At 36.5% G+C, this 20209-nt stretch overlaps 3 protein-coding genes across 5 annotated transcripts; all 3 read right to left on the bottom strand.

Moving 5' to 3' along the window:
* Window positions 1-456: 456 nt before the first annotated feature.
* LOC7496945 ((+)-neomenthol dehydrogenase) lies at window positions 457-2078 on the bottom strand. The gene is made up of 5 exons (XM_024584334.2): window positions 1915-2078; window positions 1574-1823; window positions 1403-1480; window positions 1106-1282; window positions 457-952 (listed from the first exon to the last, which is right to left on the bottom strand). The coding sequence occupies exons 1-5, from the start codon at window positions 1941-1943 to the stop codon at window positions 572-574; spliced, it is 915 nt and encodes a 304-aa protein (XP_024440102.2). The 5' UTR covers window positions 1944-2078; the 3' UTR covers window positions 457-571.
* Window positions 2079-4067: 1989 nt separating this feature from the next.
* Window positions 4068-10901, bottom strand: LOC7496944 (NAD-dependent malic enzyme 59 kDa isoform, mitochondrial). Its single transcript, XM_002320073.4, has 19 exons — window positions 10553-10901; window positions 10021-10117; window positions 9509-9627; window positions 9253-9420; window positions 8962-9090; window positions 8630-8690; window positions 8379-8482; window positions 8204-8287; window positions 7967-8073; window positions 7708-7810; window positions 7312-7419; window positions 7091-7156; window positions 6658-6730; window positions 6482-6568; window positions 6250-6304; window positions 6082-6153; window positions 5446-5508; window positions 4794-4908; window positions 4068-4402 (listed from the first exon to the last, which is right to left on the bottom strand). Exons 1-19 carry the CDS (start codon window positions 10691-10693, stop codon window positions 4331-4333), a joined length of 1824 nt encoding a protein of 607 aa, XP_002320109.2. The 5' UTR covers window positions 10694-10901; the 3' UTR covers window positions 4068-4330.
* A 1906-nt stretch (window positions 10902-12807) lies between these two features.
* LOC18105215 (uncharacterized) lies at window positions 12808-20144 on the bottom strand. Of its 3 annotated transcripts, XM_006375266.3 has the most exons (3): window positions 19940-20107; window positions 19654-19864; window positions 12808-13137 (listed from the first exon to the last, which is right to left on the bottom strand). In XM_006375266.3, the coding sequence occupies exons 2-3, from the start codon at window positions 19840-19842 to the stop codon at window positions 13051-13053; spliced, it is 276 nt and encodes a 91-aa protein (XP_006375328.2). In that variant the 5' UTR covers window positions 19843-19864; window positions 19940-20107; the 3' UTR covers window positions 12808-13050. The 3 variants fall into 3 exon arrangements, with proteins under 3 accessions (XP_006375328.2, XP_024440170.1, XP_052302703.1); XM_024584402.2 differs by having other exon boundaries at window positions 19654-20099; XM_052446743.1 differs by lacking the exon at window positions 12808-13137 and adding an exon at window positions 13231-13329 and having other exon boundaries at window positions 19654-20144.
* Window positions 20145-20209: the final 65 nt, after the last annotated feature.

Raw genomic sequence — 20209 nt, 5'->3', positions numbered from 1 at the left:
AAACTTTAGGATGGCTAGATGCCTGCTTCACTTGTTTAGTTGAGATTCATGCGCATAGTTCAGCATAAAACCAAGTTTAGTTCGCCAGCACACAATCCTGTAGAACTCTATATCTAACAAAATTATTCACTCATTCTAAAGTCTGGCTAAGTGTTAGGTTTCCAGGATTTCGGACACGAGCAATAACAGGATTGCATCTGCCAGAGGACATCAATCCTTCTTTCTTTCTGTTTTTTTTTCAGTGGTAAGGGGAACCTCAGGCCAGTAAAAGCATAACATCCATATTGGCCAGGTGTATTCAGATAAATTTAGTAAGATTTTGTGAGTGTTGGTCTCAAAACTTGAATCTCAGAAATCAAGGGAGCAAATCTACTTAACCACCAAGACAACCCTTTGAGGTTATAGGACACCAATCCTGTTAAATAAAACATAGCACAAACTGCGACTCCATCCGCATGTTGACAAAATGTTCATATTATTCTGCCTTGGTGGGAAAATACATCAACAACTTGAAATTTTAATACTTGCGGTTCCATTATCACACGACGATTCTATAATGTCTCGTCTTCTTTCAAAAATAGGTCAGCATTTCTTTCTGCAAAAAGCAAAAACCAGAAGGCCCACCATCAGGCAGCAGTGCCAACCTCACAGCACCTTCAGCTCCTTCTGCAGCGGTGAAGTAGCCGGTATTGGTACTTAAGTCGGTCTTGCAATAGCCAGGGGAGACACAATTGGCATGGAAATTCGGGTACCTTTTGGCCAGAATCCTAGTGTAGGCATTCATGGCAGCTTTAGCAACAGTATAGGCAGAGAGTTGAGTCGGCCAACCTTTGGTTTTTAGCAACCCTTCCTTGAAATCTTTTAGAAACTCCTTCAAAATTTCATCTATTCTATCTCCAGTGAGGCTTTCAACATCATTCAACAATCCTTTAACACGTCCATTGGGAATATTCTAAACCACATAGCAGGAAAATACTTGTTATCTAAGCTACATGGAAACCTAATAAATAACAGTAACGCAAGAAATGTTATCATTCAAGAGAAACAATTCAGCCAGATTTCTAGACTCCGTAACTGATCTGGAAAAAGGGTTATTAAGTACTACCTTCAACAGTCCCAATTTTGAAGTAACATTTATAATCCTTGCTGAATCAGAAAGCTGGAGGAGTGGAGTTAGAGCTTCAACCATTCCTCTTACCCCATAATAGTTTGTTTTGATGCATTGTTCTGCCAACTCAAAACTTTGAGTTTCAATTTCATTCCACACTTCCTCCCCGTCTGGCTGCATTTTACAAAGAAAAATCTTATGCCATCCGTAACATTCAATATCAACAGAATGGCGATTACAAACAATAATTAGGACTTATTTCCTTTTTTTTCTGAAATCATTCCAAAGTCTTACCCAACAACCAGAAAGCTCGAAGGCTCTTTTGAAAGCATCAGCATTTAGCACAACTCCACTAATCGCAGCATTGTTCACCTGCACAGGGTTCCAATTTTCTCATAATGCACTTAAGAATTCAATTGTTCAACAAATTACAGGACCTAGAATCCAACAAATTTGTTATCCCACCAAGATATCAAGTTTTCCAAATTTGGTTTTGACAAACTCAACCAAAGAAGCAATGGAATCTGGGTCAACCACATCTAGCTGATGGAAAACCACAAGATCATCAGAGATGCCAGAGTCTTTCATCTTTTGAACAGCTTCAAGGCCCCTCTTCTCATCTCTAGCTGTCAACACCACAACAATCCCATGAGAAGTCAACTGCCTACATATTTCCAGCCCGATCCCTTTATTTGCTCCTGTCACGACTGCATATCTGAGACAAATCAAGACTTTGTGGTTATTTAGAGACTTAAGAGTATGATAGGAGTTCAAAGCAGTGCCTGAAAATGCAAAGTTGAGCTCGCCTCTTTGTTGCAGTGGATGTTTCTGCCATGGCTGATGAGGTGTAGCCGTACAGATGAATGCAGGACTTTATAAATCCTTAACAAATTGCGTGTCTACACACACACACGTATATGCTGATTCGGATTGCGTGTGATTCGGATACGTGTCACTTTCCAACATGACATTGGAAGCCACTACGCACAAGCCGCCAGTGTTGGCATTAGAATTTCTAGGAAATTACTGAGAAAGCGCGGAATGGTATTAACTTGGAAGAGTCGGTAAGAATCATAAACAGGAGACAAATTATAGACACGGGCTGGATTTCTTGTATCATAATTTCTTATAAAAAATATTTCTCCAAATCTCAAGACTATCTATCTTCTTGCTATGTCATCAATGGTTCGACGACTCCTACTCAGAAGTCAGAAATCGTTGCCTTTTTTTCCACAAATTATTCACGTCAGCATGAAATCTGACTCCTGCTCATGTGCTCTCTTTTTTTTTTTTTATTCGAGAAAACTCCATCTCCGGAAAGCGCAATTTATAGGTTCAGGTGAGTGAGTAAAATCCTGATTGTCCCAGACTCTTATAAGAGATATATATCCTGACTCGAACTCGAGACCTACCGTGCAGATTTCAAGTCTTTTACCACCACGCTGCGCCCCTTATATGGGATGTTTTGATTGGCAATTCCTATGAGTCTTTAGTGTTTTATTATAAATTTTTAGCTATAGAATGTTTTGATTAATGATAAGCACTTTAAAATAGTTATTTTGATATCATAAATTATTAATTTAAATAAATGTTTAATTTAATTTTTATTAATTATATGGTTGTTTTCTATTACGTATAAAAGCAAAAGTGGAAAGATTTTACATGGGAAATTTAATAAAAATATATATAAAAATATCAATTATGGATCTCATTGGAAGAAAAAGAGGAGATTTTGCACAATTCAAGAATGGAAAAAAGTTACCATTTGACCACAAGATTTTCAATATTTAAGACTTTCGTTCAAAAAAAAAATCAAAGGTATCTTCCAGTATCCCTTATCAATTTATAGATTTTATTTTATATTTTGTAAGAGTATTCAACACTATAAATTAAAATCTCTAGAAGCATCTAAATTTCTAGAGAGTTAGCTTGTGTTATAAAGAACATGTTTGGGAACGCGGTGCAAACCGTGTTTTTAAAAAATTTAATTTTTTTTTTTGCTAAAATTTAATATTGGTTGTACGTTTTGGATCGCTTTGATGTGTTGATGTCAAAAATAATTTTTAAAAAATAAAAAAAATCATTTGCATGCATTTCAGCACGATAAGTTATTTAAAAAGCAACCGCTACCACACTGCCAAGTACCCTCAAAATTCTTAGTCAGTAAAGTTTTATTGAGTTTTGCAATTCTCTATCTAATTAAATTTTATTTTCAAGTTCTTATTCTTTAAGTGATGCAATTTGTTTTTAATTTTTGTGCATTACTTTCCAGTAATGGTAAGCTAGTCTACCTTCTTAAAGGGAGAAGCCCATGTTTGATCCCCTTTTTTATTAATTAGTATGACTTGTCTCGTTAAGTTTTAAAATATCACTCTAAACAAGTGGAATCCCAAAATACCCCCCCCCTACTTCCCTAAATTTGTGTGGTGAAAAATCCAACAGATTAATACATTTTTCACCAACAATTAACTTGTTAAATTCCGAGTCCATTTCTGTCATTAATTGGACGTGAAGGTCATATGTTGTTCTATTAAATCAACAAAAATTCATAAATAGCCGTCAGAGATAAAAGAAAATCCACTTTGATTTCTTGATCATGATTTAATTACGATAATGGAAGTAGAGGTTAGTTTCTTGATGATAAGAATCAATTCCTAAAGAACATTGGGAAGGAGAAGATGAGGTTTTCCTCATGGACCCGCGTTTAAGCAAAATTTAAGTGCAATCAACCAACCAAGATTGAAACATAGGGCGGGGCGCGCGAGTGGCCTTTCAATATAAGCAGGGTAAGAACGAAATTTTACTCGGTTATTGAGAGCTCCAGCTGGTTTATTTCAAAATCCCATACCCTTCAACTCAGTTCAATTCAAGCCCACCATCTGATGATCAGATCAATAAAAGCAAACTGCGCTGCAATCGATCTTAGAAACAAAATCCCAAAAAAGAAAAAGAAGCAAAATTGATCAGTTGCAACACTGCCTCCAGAAAATGTGCTCAGTATTATACATAAATAAATCCTTCACATTAACAATTCAAAGCTCAAGCAGATGAGCTATAGAAGAATATTGAGTTCCTGTTTCCATTACTTGCCCTTCTTCTGTTTCTGAAGTTAGCAAATTACGAGTTCACAGGAAAATATAAACCAAGAATATCGAGGCTGGATGCAGCATTTCAGACATGGTTTGAAGAAAATTACCCCCAGCGGAAAAGATGAGTCGAGCCTTATTTCTCATGAACAAGAGAGCTGTAAACAGGGAACCACATATTCTGCATGACATATGCCACAGTCTCCTCCTGCATCCAAAATCACAGCAATAATAAGTAGATACTTCAAAACATTCACACGGTATAATTGATTAGATAATTCTTACAGAGAGTTGTTTCACAAGTAAAGGCTTGTAGACGTAATTTATATACAAGGTATGTAAGGAATAGGTGGTAATTTCCTTGTATCAAGGCCTTAGAGTGCAAATACTCAATTACTTTTGACAAAGAAATCATAAATCTGAAGGCGTTTATTTATATATATAACAAAGAAAAAGGAGTTCATGTTTGCATATATTCATTCCTCTATTAGTTTAACACTTCTCATATTTCTTCAACATAAGTTCATTTAAAATAGAATTGTATTTTACTGGCCATATTTATATCAAAAGGATTGCATTTACTCAGTAATGAAACATACTTTTGACATGTGCTTGAGCTCCCGGGGGCCTACATCACCATGTCCTTCTGCCAGGTCTTCTTCAACAGCTGCTTGCACAACAGCAGCCCCAACCTCTGCTGTAATATGTCGAATACTGCATAATTAACAATATGGCATCGGTCAACAACACGCCTACATCATAACTTTTTTTTGTGATGATGAGAACTGCCCAGTAAGGCAAGGCAACCATGGGTGTTGGCTACAAATAAGTTGCACTTTATTACAATATGAAAGCTAATATCCAATATCCATTGTCAATCTACCTCTCAAGTTTAATTACATGATGTTTATCTAAACCATGATAGAAAGCAAATGATAATATGCTTCCATCCTTGCCCTTACATGGAATGATTGGCTGCTCAAATTCCAGCAATAAGCAACAAGTAGAAAATGAGTTTTTTTAGCATAACATGAACCAAAAGGAAGATGATATGGTTTGCAGAATTATACTGTCTGCAAACTTGTATAAATGCTATAAATATGCCGGTTGCAGTCGTGCAAGACTTAATATTTCAAAAGGCAAAATGCAGGAAGAAATCCCTCAACACCCCCCCCCCCCAACACCACCCCAAACAAAAAAAAATTAAATAAATAAATAAATAATGTAACCACCTACATCTGAAAACATTACCTATCAATAGATGGGTACAATATGCCCTTTTGGATTTCTTCATCCGTCATGTATGAAGCGAGGCTGTACAAATTAAATCATATCAGCAATTTAAAGGGAATAGAAACTTCAAGCCAAGTGATATACTCAGAAACACAGTAAAAAATATTGACCTAACATTAATGAGAACTTGCAGAACTTTAGATGCACGTGTTATGTTTTCTGGGTTTTTATTATGAAGGTAATTTTTGTTCACCAATAGTAGATGTTTAAGAACATCAACTAAATAAATAATTCTGGAAGCATCTAGGTGAGCATGAATCATAAGCCAGCTTCTTAAAACAATCAAAGTGTAAATATCATAATGCAAAAGGATGAGAGAGTTGTCAACCATAAAGTTTATACCAACTTCTAGATCTATCAATCCAAAAATACAAGTTGCAGGGGTAACACCAAACGCCACCCAAAAATAGGCAGCCAGCTTATTATTTGATAATGATAGGACAACGCATCAGTTTGCATCATAATGAGTAGACTGATACTTTCATTGAAAGCATTTAGGACCTTTCTACAGTATCAATTACAGTTCTTTCAAATAAAGCAAAACAGGTTCAGGTTAGGAAAAGGAGGCAAGTGAGCAAATTATCATTGCTATACCATTCAGCAGCTGCTTGCAACATTCCATCAGTTATAACGTGTGCACCTGAGAGAAGAGTTCCCAAACCGATCCTGAAAATAGGAAATAAAGTTATATATATATATAGACTTCATTATTTAAGCCTGGTTGGCAAAAGTCAAAGAGTAAAACCAGAGAGACACACGAACCCAGGAAACAGGTACATATTATTTGCTTGATTTACATGTCCTACTTTTCCATTTCCTGCAAACACATATATGATCGTTGAAGGTGATAAATCATTGAAGTCAGAATTGAATATACCATGATTTAGAATGAACTTTTTATTACGTGTAGAAGCAGGAAAAATGCTTCTAGATCATCATTATATTCTGTCAAAAGACTTCCAAACAAAATAAAAATCAATACAAAAGTATGTACCTAGATCAACATTTTCAAAAGGGCTTCCACTTGCAAAAACTATATTCGGTCCAGCATGCTTGAAAGCATCAGCAGCGTTGCATTCAGCTGTTCCATAGAAAACAGAGACAGTCAACAAAAAAAAATCTAGCAGCCATCATAAATTCTGCAAGTTTGTGGGGATTGCCGAGGCAAACCATTCATCGTGGGGTTTGACATGGAAAAAATAGCAGGTTTAGGTGAATCTGATTCTCGCATGGCCTTGAGCACCTGATTCATTCCAATCAATATTAAGATAGATGGAAGGGTAACAGTGAATGCATAATTATTTGACAGCAACACAATTTTGTACTTGGGGACTGTATGGAAACTAACTTACTAAGCTCTTAGTAAGGGCCATGTTTGCGGGTAGTTCAAAGTTCTTTTCTAAAGAAGATGGGATAAAACATTATTCATTCAGTATTTTATTTTAATTCAGGTTGAACTCATTTGTCTGAACACGGTTGTAAAACTAATGCCATAAAGACAGTCGAACCCCTGCCAGTCATAAGCAAGGCAATACTGCATCAAACATCAGTAACAGCTAATTATGAAGAACAATGAAGGAAAAGAAAGGACCAAGGACTTTACCTGTTCATTAAAGATCCCACCAACTCCAGACAAACCAAGAAGCACATGGGGCTTCAGCTTTTTAACCTGAACAGGATTTAGCTGTCAGCAACTAGAACTCTTACAAAAAAAATAGTACACAAATTTACAGAGTATAATTCCGAGGTTAAGCAGGTAAACAGTATGCTTCTTCTTTCCACATAGGTCATAAAATTTCTGCCTTAAGTTCTAGTAAGTTTTACCACTTCAAGTAGACTAGCTCCCTCCCTAAGTCCTTCAACATCTTTTATGTCTTTAGCAAAGGGTGCTGCAGCTGGATCAAGATTTTTCCTCTCTTTTGTGATGAGACCCTGCATACAGACAAATCTCTTTCTCAAACATAATTTAGTGAATGACGCCATGCATGCAGATGATATTTCAATCACACACCTATCAACAAATAGCCATTGATCATAAATAACATCTATTTATTCTCCTCGCTAACCAACAACAAAAAAATCACTAATATTATGCCTCCAGTATAATAATCTCATAAAGCCATCAGATCTCTGATCCATTTATCAAGGATAAAGACCTGATGGCATGTCAGAGAAGATATCGCAAATGCTGCAGTCATAAAGAAAAGTGTAGTGTTTTACATCTTTATCAAGTAGATAACATTGATTCTTTGCAGCCATTTCATTGTTCCCAGACATTCTTGAAAGAGCCTGTATTGCCATGGTAAGGACACCAAGCCCTGCACTGTGAGAAGGAAAAAAGAAAATGTAAAATAAGGCAGAGGATTAGCACATGCAAGCAATAGAAAAATCATTGTACGTTCATTGCTTTCTTTTTTTTTTCTTTTTTTTTTGGGGGGGGGTTAAAAAGATGAGAAAGTCAATGATTTTCTGCAAGTACCTCCCGGCACCCACTACTACTATCTTTTGGTTAACAAAGTCAGACAATGGTCGGCCTTGGGCTCTCACAGTTCCCAGTAATCCAGCAAGTGCAACACCAGCAGTTCCCTATAACATCAAATGTAAGCACAGTTTCCATAACTGCAGATCATCCATGATAGTGTATGGCCCTAGGCAATAAATTACATGCTCCACGTTATAATATACTGGCATACAACAGCAAGTACTCAGTACTCACCTGTACATCATCATTAAACATGCAAAACCTTTTACGGTATCTTTGCAGTGTTTCAAATGCCCACTTCATCTGAAAATCTTCGAACTGGCACATTTTCCAAATCATCAAGTTAGTGGCATGAATGAGACCACACACTATTGAAAAAAAAAGTGACACTCTCAAAAAAAGGCAATACCTGTACAATGGCTTTGGGCCAGCGAGTATGAACAGCTTCCATGAACTCATCAACAATCGATAGATACTCTTCTCCTTCCAGCCTAGGTTGTCGAAGTCCTAAATCTGTGAAAACAAGTCATAAGGTTTTTTGCTAGAAAGAGCAGATTCAAAAGGCACTTCATATAATATGTTCATTCTTTAAAAAAAAAAACAATAAATTAATATGATCCAAATGGGATGGAATGGTATGAACTCGCATGCTTTACTCACAAAGAGGATCTTCAAGCAGCTTTTGATTGTTAGTACCAACATCTAACATAACTGGGAGTATCTGTTAGCCATGAACACAGGTTCAGTACTACAAGTGGTAACAGATTAAGTAACAAAGCAAATAATATATCATAATGAGTAGAATTAAATATAGTTTCTAAAGTGAAAGAGACTCCAGATCTTCAAGCATACACAGCTGGGTCATTCATAATATATCTTTATACATGCAGATAAAAACAAGCATAGTAACAGCAAATTCTATATATAAATATTTAAACAGAGCTAATAAGTACACACAGAAAACCAGCAGGGAGAGTAAGAGGGGTACATACTCTCTGTGGATTGATACCAGCAGCAGCAACATACATATCAAGTTTTCCAATAGGTATTCCAATTCCTTGAACTCCAAGATCACCCAGGCCGAGAATACGGCTGCCATCAGTGAGGACTATCATGTCTACCTGCACCACACAAATGGAATTTAAACCTATGGTCCTATGGTATAATGAATACAGTAAAACACAATCTTCATTACTCTATCAACGACAAATCTCCAATAACGAAGAGAGGCAAAAGGAAGATTCTGTATTATTTGCCACGCTCATTCAAGATTCATACAGTACCTGTTGACCAGGCCAGTTGTAGATCATTGACATCATCTCTCCCTTATCCTTTGCACTAAAATACATTCCACGTGGGCGTCTAAATAATCCCGAGTAATTTTGACATACTAACCCTACTGTTGGAGTGTATATAATGGGAGCGAAATCTTTGATATTATCAATGAGAACCTGGAGAGGAAAAGACATAAAAAGTAAAGCACATTAAATTTCAAATGGATTTTAATATTTTCAAGATGAGAATTGCAACGGAACTTACTCGGTAGTATAATGTCTCATTCCTGTCATGTAGTCGATTCAAGATCCTCCATTTTGCTAAGGAAACAACACTGTATGGTTGGCCCTGAGTATTCTTCTCAAGGGACCTGTATGATTCCACTAAAAACCAAAACACAAAAAACTTAATAATGTTAGTTAAAGTGCCAAACTGAGAGGCCATTCATTTAAAGAGATGGAGCAGCAAAAAAGAAAACAGAAAAGCTTTCCTCAAAATTCCAGTTATAAAGAGGAGACATCAAATGATTCCAATAAACATGTTTCGCAAAAGTTACTGCACTTTGTATTTAACAGCCTAACTAATTGACTGATTAGTTAATTCATGAATTATGAGATCTCAGAGGAAATTTTATTGTGGATTGATCGATTATTCCACTCATCAATTTATATTTTTCAACTTAATCCACATTTACAATTCTATAACCACATTAGCTTTATTTTACTTAAGCGAAAAGCAGACACTAACAACTTTAAGGAGGTCAGTATTAAACTTACTAAAACGATCATATTGTTGCTCAAAGGATATAACACGTGGTGGAAGCAAACCACGTAGTCCTAGTCGATCCCTTTCAGTCAAAGGAAATCCTGTATCCTGCTCTTAAAAAAAAAAACAGAAACCATGAAAAATTGAAAAATCAAATCAAATAAAAATTAAAAGATTTTATTTTGTGAACAGCAATTAGTATTAAAATGGTTCACAAAAAAAAAAAACATATTACATTTAGAAGTCTGGATTTCAAGAAGATACGAGGTCACTTCAACAAATCCAACTCCAGAAGTAAAGGAAAAAAAATAGAAATTGCAAGATTCAATCTAAGCAGAAAACCTAATTAAAAACTTCAATGTATCACAGTATTGTATTATTCAGCTAAATCAGAATCTCAGGTTCACTACAACTCACGAATTCTAATAAATCTTGATCTTCTTTTTCTTGCTAATAAACTAGAAAGAAAGATCAAGGAGGAACAGAGTAGCAGAACAACCATCTTGAAAATACCATTACAAATAAAAATAAAGAAATGTTAACCTTATTGAACCAAGGATCATGAAGGATATCAGCGCCACGTTTATGAACAATACAAGCACCAGGAATCGCAGCCGCGGAGAAAAACCGCCGCTGCGACGAACTGCGCACATTCGACGCCGCAAATCGCGCTACCCTCCACATTATTTTTCCCTCGATTCAATCAAATCTAGAACTTCGCAGACCTTGCTAGCTGAATCGAAAAATCTAAAAAACAAAGAAAAAAGAAAAGAGCTTCACAGCATCTCAAATATTGACTGGTATTAATAATAATAATTCAACCAAGTCCACGCTTGAGGTCTGTTCATAATGAGTTGATAAATTATTATTCACTTCGTGTCATGAAAGTATTTTATTTTATTTAAAAATATATTAAAATAATATTTTTTATTTTTTATATCAGCCTGTGAAAGGGGAGGCTGCCCGGTGATATAACGGGCAGGACGGGCATGTGTTGGAATTTAAGTGACCGGGGGCCGGTAGCACGTGGGTGGATTGGATTTGAATCGGGTAGGTTACGGTCACTTAAGCGGGCGAGTCTCCTGTCGATTCCTGCCACGTGGATTCAGATATTTTGGTTAACACTTGATTTTCTTTTTCCTTTTTTATTTTTATTTTAGCTATTAAGGCATACATGTGGAACAATTTTCATGGAGCAAACATTCCTATAAGTAAAGAGTGCTAGGTAAACTATCATATCGGGGTCAAAGTGTATTTACTAGAAATATTACGCACCAGATTTGTTTATCTGATCATTTATGGGCTGTTCTGGAAATATCCTTTCTTTTCCTACCCTACAAAGAAAACGTCAATCCTCGTTCATGCATCCACGTCTCCGACAAAGGGTGGACCAGAGGTGTCTTTTTCAGAGTACGGTAAGGTTGTTTTGTAAAATAAATTTTATTTGTAAATGATTTAAAATATTATTTTTTTATCTTTTAAAATTTATTTTCAGTAATAGCACATGATATAAAAATATTTAAAAATTAATTTAAAAATAAAAAAATTATTAAATTTTAAAAGTTCATGCTGTTGGAAGAATAAAATAAAGCATAAATAAGATCTAGCTTGGGCGTACCTGGGTAGGTTTCGTCGTGTGGATCCCGTGTAAAAAAGTTCAATTGTTTCTACCCGAGGAGGTCAAGAATACACCACCATCATCGTCCATCGCCACTTAACTTTTTTCCGCATATTTCCTTTTTCACTCTTCTGTTTCTTTTAATCATCTTTTGCGACGTAGCTGGGACTGTTTGACCGCTCAATGAGAACCCCAAGCTTGCAGTCAATTTCAGCTGCCAGGCAGCAAATTTGGATCATAGGCATCTGATTGTTTAGAGTCTCACCCAAATAGATCGCATCATTGATCATTCTATTGTATTATCTTTCACCTTTGATCCATCTTGTTCCTGAAATATAGTGCAAATACGTTGAAACATTGAAGAATTATAAGTCTGTGCTTTTGTATATAATGTTTTTTAAAATATTTTTTATTAAAAATATATCAAAATAATTTTATTTTATATCAGTATATTAAAATTATAAAAAATCACTATAAAAATTCGTTTCTAAAAACAAAAAACTATCACATTCTCAAATATTCACTAAATTCACAGCTCAAAAACTCCTTCCTCACCTGCCTAATGAATAGTCATCGCAAAAAGTACTTCATAGGTGTTTGGAATACTTATAGAAAATATTTTTCAAAATATTTTATGCTTGTAAAAGCATGAAAATAATATTTTTATTTATTTATTTTTGACATCAAAATAATTTAAAAATACATATTAAAAATTAATTTAAAACAAAAAAATTTCAAAATCTTTTAAAACAAATCCAACCAAAGCACCAAACACTCCGAAAGGCACACTTTTTTGGTCATTTTCCCAGTGGCGGCAAGTGATGATGGTCTTTTGCTCATTTGTCCTTGGTTTTCCTTCATTACGAGGAAAGGTTGCCCTCATCTCATTTTCGACATTTTATTTGTGGTCGAGGGCGACACATGGAGAAGGTCACTTGCACCTGAAATAAAGAGTCCTGGCCACCTTTGCATGAGATCGCTTGGAAGCCCTTCTTCACAGCCTGAGCCACCCGTAGCTAGAAAGGTTTTCTGCTGCGATCTGGTAACTGTTACTATTTAACAAGCTTTCACACCCGACGACACAAGTCAATCAGTTTTTTCTCACCTTCTCTCGTTACTCTGCTAATTCTTGCATTGTCAAAGTCAAGCCTTTGAAATTGAAGTCATGGTATGGCTCAGATTATAAAGAAAGGAAAAAAATAGCATCAAAATTGCAATTTCAAACATCAGTTTCAACATTTTCTTGATGGCAGAAAATAGGACAGGGCAATTTATTAACAGTATGATCATACCCACTCCTTAAGTTGTACGATTTAAATCTTATTCTAGTATTACCAGAACATTCTCAATTTACTGAAACCTGCAATCAAAAGATACAACGGGCGCTTTGCCATGCTGAAAGTTACAACTGAAGCTCCAAAAGTTACTGCACGTCATTGTAATCTTTATTCCCAAAGTTCTTGCACCAGAGCTGTGATGGAATTGGGCGAACAGGATGATGTGGCCGTTGCTGCAATAAAAACATCTTCTCAGGTATTTAACAGAAACCAAATTATGATTTCAACCCCAAACATAAATTATAGACAAGTAGATGGTTGCTAACATTCTCTCTCTTCTCAGCTCCCTACTCTGCTCAGTTACTACTGGAGCATTGGACCTGTGTTAGAAAAGCTCCACACATATTGCGTAGATCATACTCATCCTTGTAACAAAAGGTGTCATTAAATTAAGTGAACACAGTATGAAACAAAGAAGGAAAAACCAAAATATCCATTCACGTAAAAAACATCAGCATCATGTCTATTTGATAGGAAGAGAGCTCCATAACAGTAATGTTGCAGTCTCTCGATAGAAAACAAAGAATGGTTCGACCATTCCCTGTCAGTCTATACAACCTCTATATCAACTAGTTCCTTTCAACCTAAAAAGGGGGAGATCAAGGCTACAATCCATCATAGGATCAATTAAAAAATCTATTCTCCCAATCTTTTTGTACTATCTCACAAGTCACAGCATTTCAGGAATGGATCAACATTCAATCAACTCATACCACCAGTCTCAGTGACCAAGTTGTTCCTCAACTTTTAAGAGTGAGGTCATGAAGACACCCCAGGGACGGAATAGTGCGCTCACTAACATTAAAAAACAAGTATATAGTTCAGAAAATAGCTCAGAAACAAAACTGGATGCGTGATGGTCAAATTAGGAACAATGAGATAAAGCTAAAATTTGGTTGCTTAAGTAGTTAAACACCTTGGCTTTAAAACAGTCAAGCGCAAGACAAAAAGAATAGCTTACTTGAGATACAATCAAACACTCATCTCCAGCAGAATCCCAGACTCAACTAAACAGAACTTTAATCATCAAAACTTTTTTCCTTTGATATACAAGAAACTTGTGCATTCCTTCATTAGAACAGTGCCTATGTGATATGATATATAAATGATATATAAACTAGACATGGAGAAACATTATTACTTTTATTTAAAAGGTAGTGGAGATATAATTTTTAAAAATTATCTAATCTAGGTAGCATATTATGAGGATTTTTTCCTGTTTGTTTAGATCGCATCTCCTTCTTCACAAAATGATGGAGATATCCCATGGAGATCAATCTTTTTATCTTCATTTTCAGGGGGCATTCCTCAGTGTCATGATCGTGATCAAGATGAAAGTGACAAAACCTATTAGAATTTCCATGTGTTCATGCCACTTTTACTGTGAGGAAGGTATTGCACAATAATTTCCCTAAATGGCAAGAAATAATGGTAAAAGGTGTGGTCAAGAGTTTAGAGAATGACTATCTCAAATGGATCTCTTAATGCTCCTCTTAGATGTCTTGGTGAGAGATTGATGGTGTTGTTGGGATTATGCTCTCTGAAAATGAGGGTGTCCCGGTCTGAAATGACACTTGCTTCTTCTACTTGAGTATAGTTCTCCATTGTTTATTTCACATTAGGTCTTGTCAAAAAGAGTGTACAAGCGTTACCAGAAAAGGTAGTTGTAGACTCCATTGATCAGAGCTTCGATGACAATGGTTTCGAGTAGATCTACCATCGTTCCTCGTTTAGCATTTCCTCGTTAAATCTTTGGAGATATGATTTAGTGTTTATCTTCTCGTTCGGTGATGGTGAAGAATGTTTTAGCTGAAAAACTAGTGTTGAAACAATAGATGAGCCTAGCACAAAGATCATGAAGGCCAAAGATGAAGTCCGACTCAAGATTGTGATACCATACCTCAACAAATCCATGAAATGTTGTCGGGAAAATTTTACATGTAGCGTAATTCTTTTGCATTGCAAGTTATAGAATGCTTCTACCATTTTGTATGTGCTCTTTAGGATATGTAAAGTCATCGCAATTATCCAAGTTGGCCTTCGCGGAGACAGTTTTTGGAGAGATGAGTGTGTAACACTCGGTGATTGACAAAGTAGAGTCTCTCACATGGTGTGAATGGTATTCTTTCTTAGGAGCTCGTGCAGTTACTAATCTCGTCTCATGTTTAGAACTTTTTCGAAGGAGAGCATGCGAGCGAGACTTTGAAGAAGATTCATGGTAATAGTCACACTTAAGATTATGACTCGTTAAAGAGTGCTCTTCATAATGAGAATGACTTCTTTGGAGAGTTGGGGTATCATACCTAATTTACACATCGTTTTGTCTTTTCCCTTTGGGGAACTAAAATTATCTTTGTGCAACTAGTACATGTAATGGAGCTATGTGTTGTATCTCTTGTTGATGGAATGGAAGAGCATGAAGTTGTTCTTATATAACTAGAATAACATTATTGAGCACTTGCCATGGATAAGAGAGTTGGTGGAGACCTGAAGAAGCTAGAATCCATGAACTAGGAAGATTAGTTATTCCCTTATGTCCTGGAGTTTCCAAATCATTTGTCATGGAAAGAATTTTTTGTGATAGTTATGAAAAGGGTTTAGTTTCCAAACCATTAATACGGTCATGAAAAAACCTCAAACTAGATATGGGCTTTTCCTGGTTACGTCTTAAGCTAGTGACTCGTCTTGAATGTAGGATTTTATCTTCAACTTGGGTTGTTCCTAAAAAACAAATTCCTTGTGGGTATAGGGTACATACTCATGCTTAAATTAGTAAATGTAGAGGGAAGAATAATGAAAGGAAGAGAAAATAAAATGTAGTGAGTGGAGAAAATTCTTATGTGAGACCTGTTCTCCTGGAGTCTCTGTATGTAGTCCAGGACTTGTTTGTTCTTTCATGTGACTAGGGTATTTATACACAGTCCTTGAATTTATTTTATGAAGAAGAAAATATTTTCCTTGAAAATTGAGTCAGTAGATACTGGGTCATGTTAGTCATTGGTGGAGACATTGGTGACAACATTTTATTAAAAAGTTAGGGCTATTGTGCCAGACACATCATTGGTGGAGATGCTATCAGAAAATAATCATTAACTAGTTTGCACTGTATAGTAAAAGTACTATATGCATGGAAAGTTTGTGGGTGGCTACTCGAAACTTGAAAAAATTGCATTAAGGCATGTTGGGACAAGATTAGATAAACCAAAGTGAGTTGAAATTGAGTCAAGGCTAGAAATGTTAGGTTTTTCCAAGCCGTTCAAGCATAGCACTAAAGGTTTATAAAGCTAGCCATTTGGACTAGGCCCTAAACGGCTAGGATTTCTACCAGTACAGGCAAACCAAGACGACTAAAAATCCAGCCATGTGGGAAAAGCCTAGACGACTGGAATGCTGGCGGGTGCAATGCACGCATTAGCGAGCGAGCCACTCGTGCCTTCAGGTAACATGTATGGCCCACTCTAGCCTCCAAAGGCGGCCTTCCCATATGCCAATGAATTCATCTCGTTGAGATTTTTTCAATGGTACTAGGAGTGTCATCGAAGCTTAGGTGTGATCTCATTTCTTTTTTTTCTCCTCCTCTTTCCTCCCTTGTTTTTTTGTGCAATCTCATTTCTTCTTCTAGCCGTTGAATTATTTTTGTTTCTCTCATGGCTATTGAGTCTTCGTAACAATTTAGGTTGATTTTTGTTCATTACAATTTATTAGAGGATTGCACGGGACATGCAGAATTAGCCATTTGGGCAAACTAATAGTTGTTCGGGTCAGGCCCAAACACCTATAATGTTTTTTAAATGGCTAGGACTACTATATGTTTACGCCAACTTGAAGTTGTTTGGGTTGGGCCTAAACAACTAGAATTTTTTTTTATTCCTGTTGCACCATCATTTGCCTCCCAGGTCTTTCAAACACCCAAACAATCATGTTTGGGAGACTATGACTAACAAAAGTGAGGAATATTTACTTTATAAATGTTACCTTTTATGCCTGCATGAGAGGCCTCCATAAGAGTCCTAGTAATTTTTGTTAACATTTATGTAAGAGAGAGAGTTTGTTTGCCTGTAAGAGAGATGGGGGGTTTGATGAGTTTGTTTGTTCATCTCACAGCTTAGAACATTATTATTTAGAAAGTAGAGAATACTTTGTGTGAAAGTAGTGTTAAAGAATTGTGCAGGGAGATGTTGTATGTAAACGTGTAGATTTCAATAGAGATCTTGCCATAGAGATTTTCATGGGAGATGTGTTTGGAGACAGAATTCATATGGAAACATGGAGATTTCAATGAAAAAACAAAGATCTTGCCATGGAGATTTTTCGTTACAGACCTAGAGATATGTTTGGAGATTTCATAATGAAATTTTTTTGTAGAAGACGTGGGAGATGATGGTGCAGCGAAAAATTTTAAAAAAAAATCTAGCCATTTAGAGTCCTAGCCTTTTGGGTGGCCCACATGGATAGGAAGGGTCATGCATTTTCATGCATTTCCAGAACAATTATGCATGTCCCACGCAACCCTCCCATTAATTATAATGAACACAATTCAATCCAAATTGTTATACCATGTGAAAACAAAAACAATCCAATAGTTTGAAGAATAAATGAGATGGCATAAAAAGACAAGGGCAGAGAGAGAAAAGAAAAGAAAAAAAAGAATGGGACGTCGGGGTTACACCCAAGCTCCGATGACGACATCCTAATACTATCAAAAAGATCTCGAAGAGACGAATCTATTGACACCTTAGAAGACCATCATTGAGGCTAGAGTGGGCCACACTTACTGCCCGAAGGCAGTGTATGGCTAACTCATTGATGTGTGCATTACACGCACCCGCATTTCAATTATTTAGGTCAAGCCCAAACAGCTAGAAACCTAGCATTTCGAGCCCCAGCTCAATTTTGACTTACCTTGGTATGTCTATTCTTGCCTCAACACACATCTTTATGCATTTTTTCAAGTTTCCAAGAGTCGCACACAAACTTTCCATGCACACAGTACTTTTTCTATGCACGTGGTACTTTTTCTATGCAATGCAAGCACTGCTTTTCTAGCCAATGGTTATTCCTAGTACTATAATTTGTTAACATCTCCACCAATAGCACACATGGCACAACAACCCTCAATTTTCAAGGAAAATGTTACCACCAATATCTCCATCAATGACAAGCATGGCCCAACACCAGATGACTCAATTTTCCAATAAAATATTATCCTTCTCCATGAAGAAAGTTCAAGGACTGGGTAAGAATACTCAAGTCATGGACTCTACACATCCTTCAGGAGACAAAAACAGCTTTACACAAGAATTTTCTCCTCTCTACCACTTCATTTTATTTTCTCTTACATACATTTTTTCCCTTGCATTCACTAACTTGAGTATCGGAGCATCTTGTTCCTACAAGGAACTTGTTTTTTAGAAACAAATCAGGCCATAGATATAAACCCACATTCAAGACCCGTCACGAACTAAAACGCAGCCATGGAAAGCCCATATCTAGTCTGAGTTTTTTTCACGACTGCATTAATGTCATGACCACCAAAAATCAAGTAAAGAAAAAACACATTTGACTTGAGAAAGCTTAAACGATCGTCTTTGCTATTCATGTTAGAAACAAGTGAGATGTTATCAATTTGAACCTCTATCATTTGGCAAGAAGAGCTATTGAAAGTTAGAGCAACAAAATTTTGTAACATAAGCAAAATAAATTACAGGTGCTCTAGGAGCCCTACTCACATGAAACTGGGACCCATCATTATGTGACTGGAGGAGTATTAATCCCAAAGTACTTGCTGGAGAGCTTACAAGGGAAATTAGTAGAAAGACAAGTTGAAAGTGAATGGGTTTTCTGAGAGCTAGGGGTGGAGAGTTGCAATGCATTGGTGGTGATGGAAGGAACCCAACATGTTGGAAACAAGAATATAAGATTACCAATCAATATAGCTAATCCTTTTCAATATGCATAAAAGAAACTTAATGTTGTCTCCCACAGAACACAGCCCGTGCACAGAAACATAAGGAACTACAATCTCATAGACTTACACCATATGAACATATTTGAAATACCTAATCTCACAAAATTCAAGGACTCCACGTTTGTAATAAACAACCAGTAAGCCACTTATTTATACAGCTAATCATTGAATAGATACTGGACTTGTTGCTGCCTTTATGATGAGTAAAAGTGTTAAAGGATCGATTAATGTAGACGCCAAGAGGCACCCGTCCACATACAGAAACAAAAGGAAGTACCAATAGCTATGGGTCATATGAGTTGCATACAAAATGGATAATAATAATATCATAAAATTCAAGGAAACCTCTACTTCAAAAAAAAAACACCACCAACAACAACAACATTGCTTGCCCGGTGTCCCAATGATAGCTAATCCTTCGCATGGAAAACCTCACTATTTAACACTAATTAAGCAGTTAATTAAACCAAGTAATAAGAACCAATATTGGATATTAATTCTATAGGAATTGAGAAGATACCGAAAATCAGAAGATTAAAACAAGTTAATTAGACCTAAAAACGATTAACTAGACCAAACCAACAAAAGTATGTCAACACCTCTAATTGAATCGCCGTCTACTACACTGTTTTAAAGATCTAAGATCCAGAATTCAAACATCTAACCATTCCCACAACCAAACAGAAAGAAAATATAAAATTAATAGAATGAGAAGGGAGACCTCGAGTTCAGCGGATTTCATGGCGATTGGAATGCAGATGAGGAAGACGCCGAACATGGCGATGGCGGTGTTACGGCGCCAGTGCTTAGGTCTGCAGTATGGACCTCCACTCATGCTCCATACCTTCGCCCTAAAGTCACCGTGGGCCCCCTCAGCTCCGTGTCCATGTTCTGCTCCTCCTCCTCCCATCTTCGATCGGGTTGGTCACTCGCTAAAAAATGGATTTGAGTTATTTTTACAGTAAAAACCCTGACAAATAAATTACTGGTAAATTAGCAGAATTTACCAGCGAGATGAATAGTCAGAGAGAGAGAGTGGAAAATGAAGATGACGGGCTCTGCTTTGTTATAGTTGTTGGGATCTTTCCTTTCCAGATTCCTTCCAAGCGTGGAGTACTGTGGACGGTGGAGTTGCTGGAGTAGGCGTTTGGTGTGTCGTGAGTGTGTTTGCCTTGAATTGATGTCGTTCGTGCTCTGGAGGGTATTTTTGTCTTCCCAACTCTCCGGACTTGACGAGGTGAGGCAGTAAGAAAGGGCTTTTAAAAAACAAAAGGCCT

The sequence above is a fragment of the Populus trichocarpa genome, chromosome 14, assembly GCF_000002775.5.
Source record: "Populus trichocarpa isolate Nisqually-1 chromosome 14, P.trichocarpa_v4.1, whole genome shotgun sequence".
Classification (NCBI taxonomy): domain Eukaryota; kingdom Viridiplantae; phylum Streptophyta; class Magnoliopsida; order Malpighiales; family Salicaceae; genus Populus; species Populus trichocarpa.
This window is presented reverse-complemented; position numbering and strand designations above follow the sequence as displayed.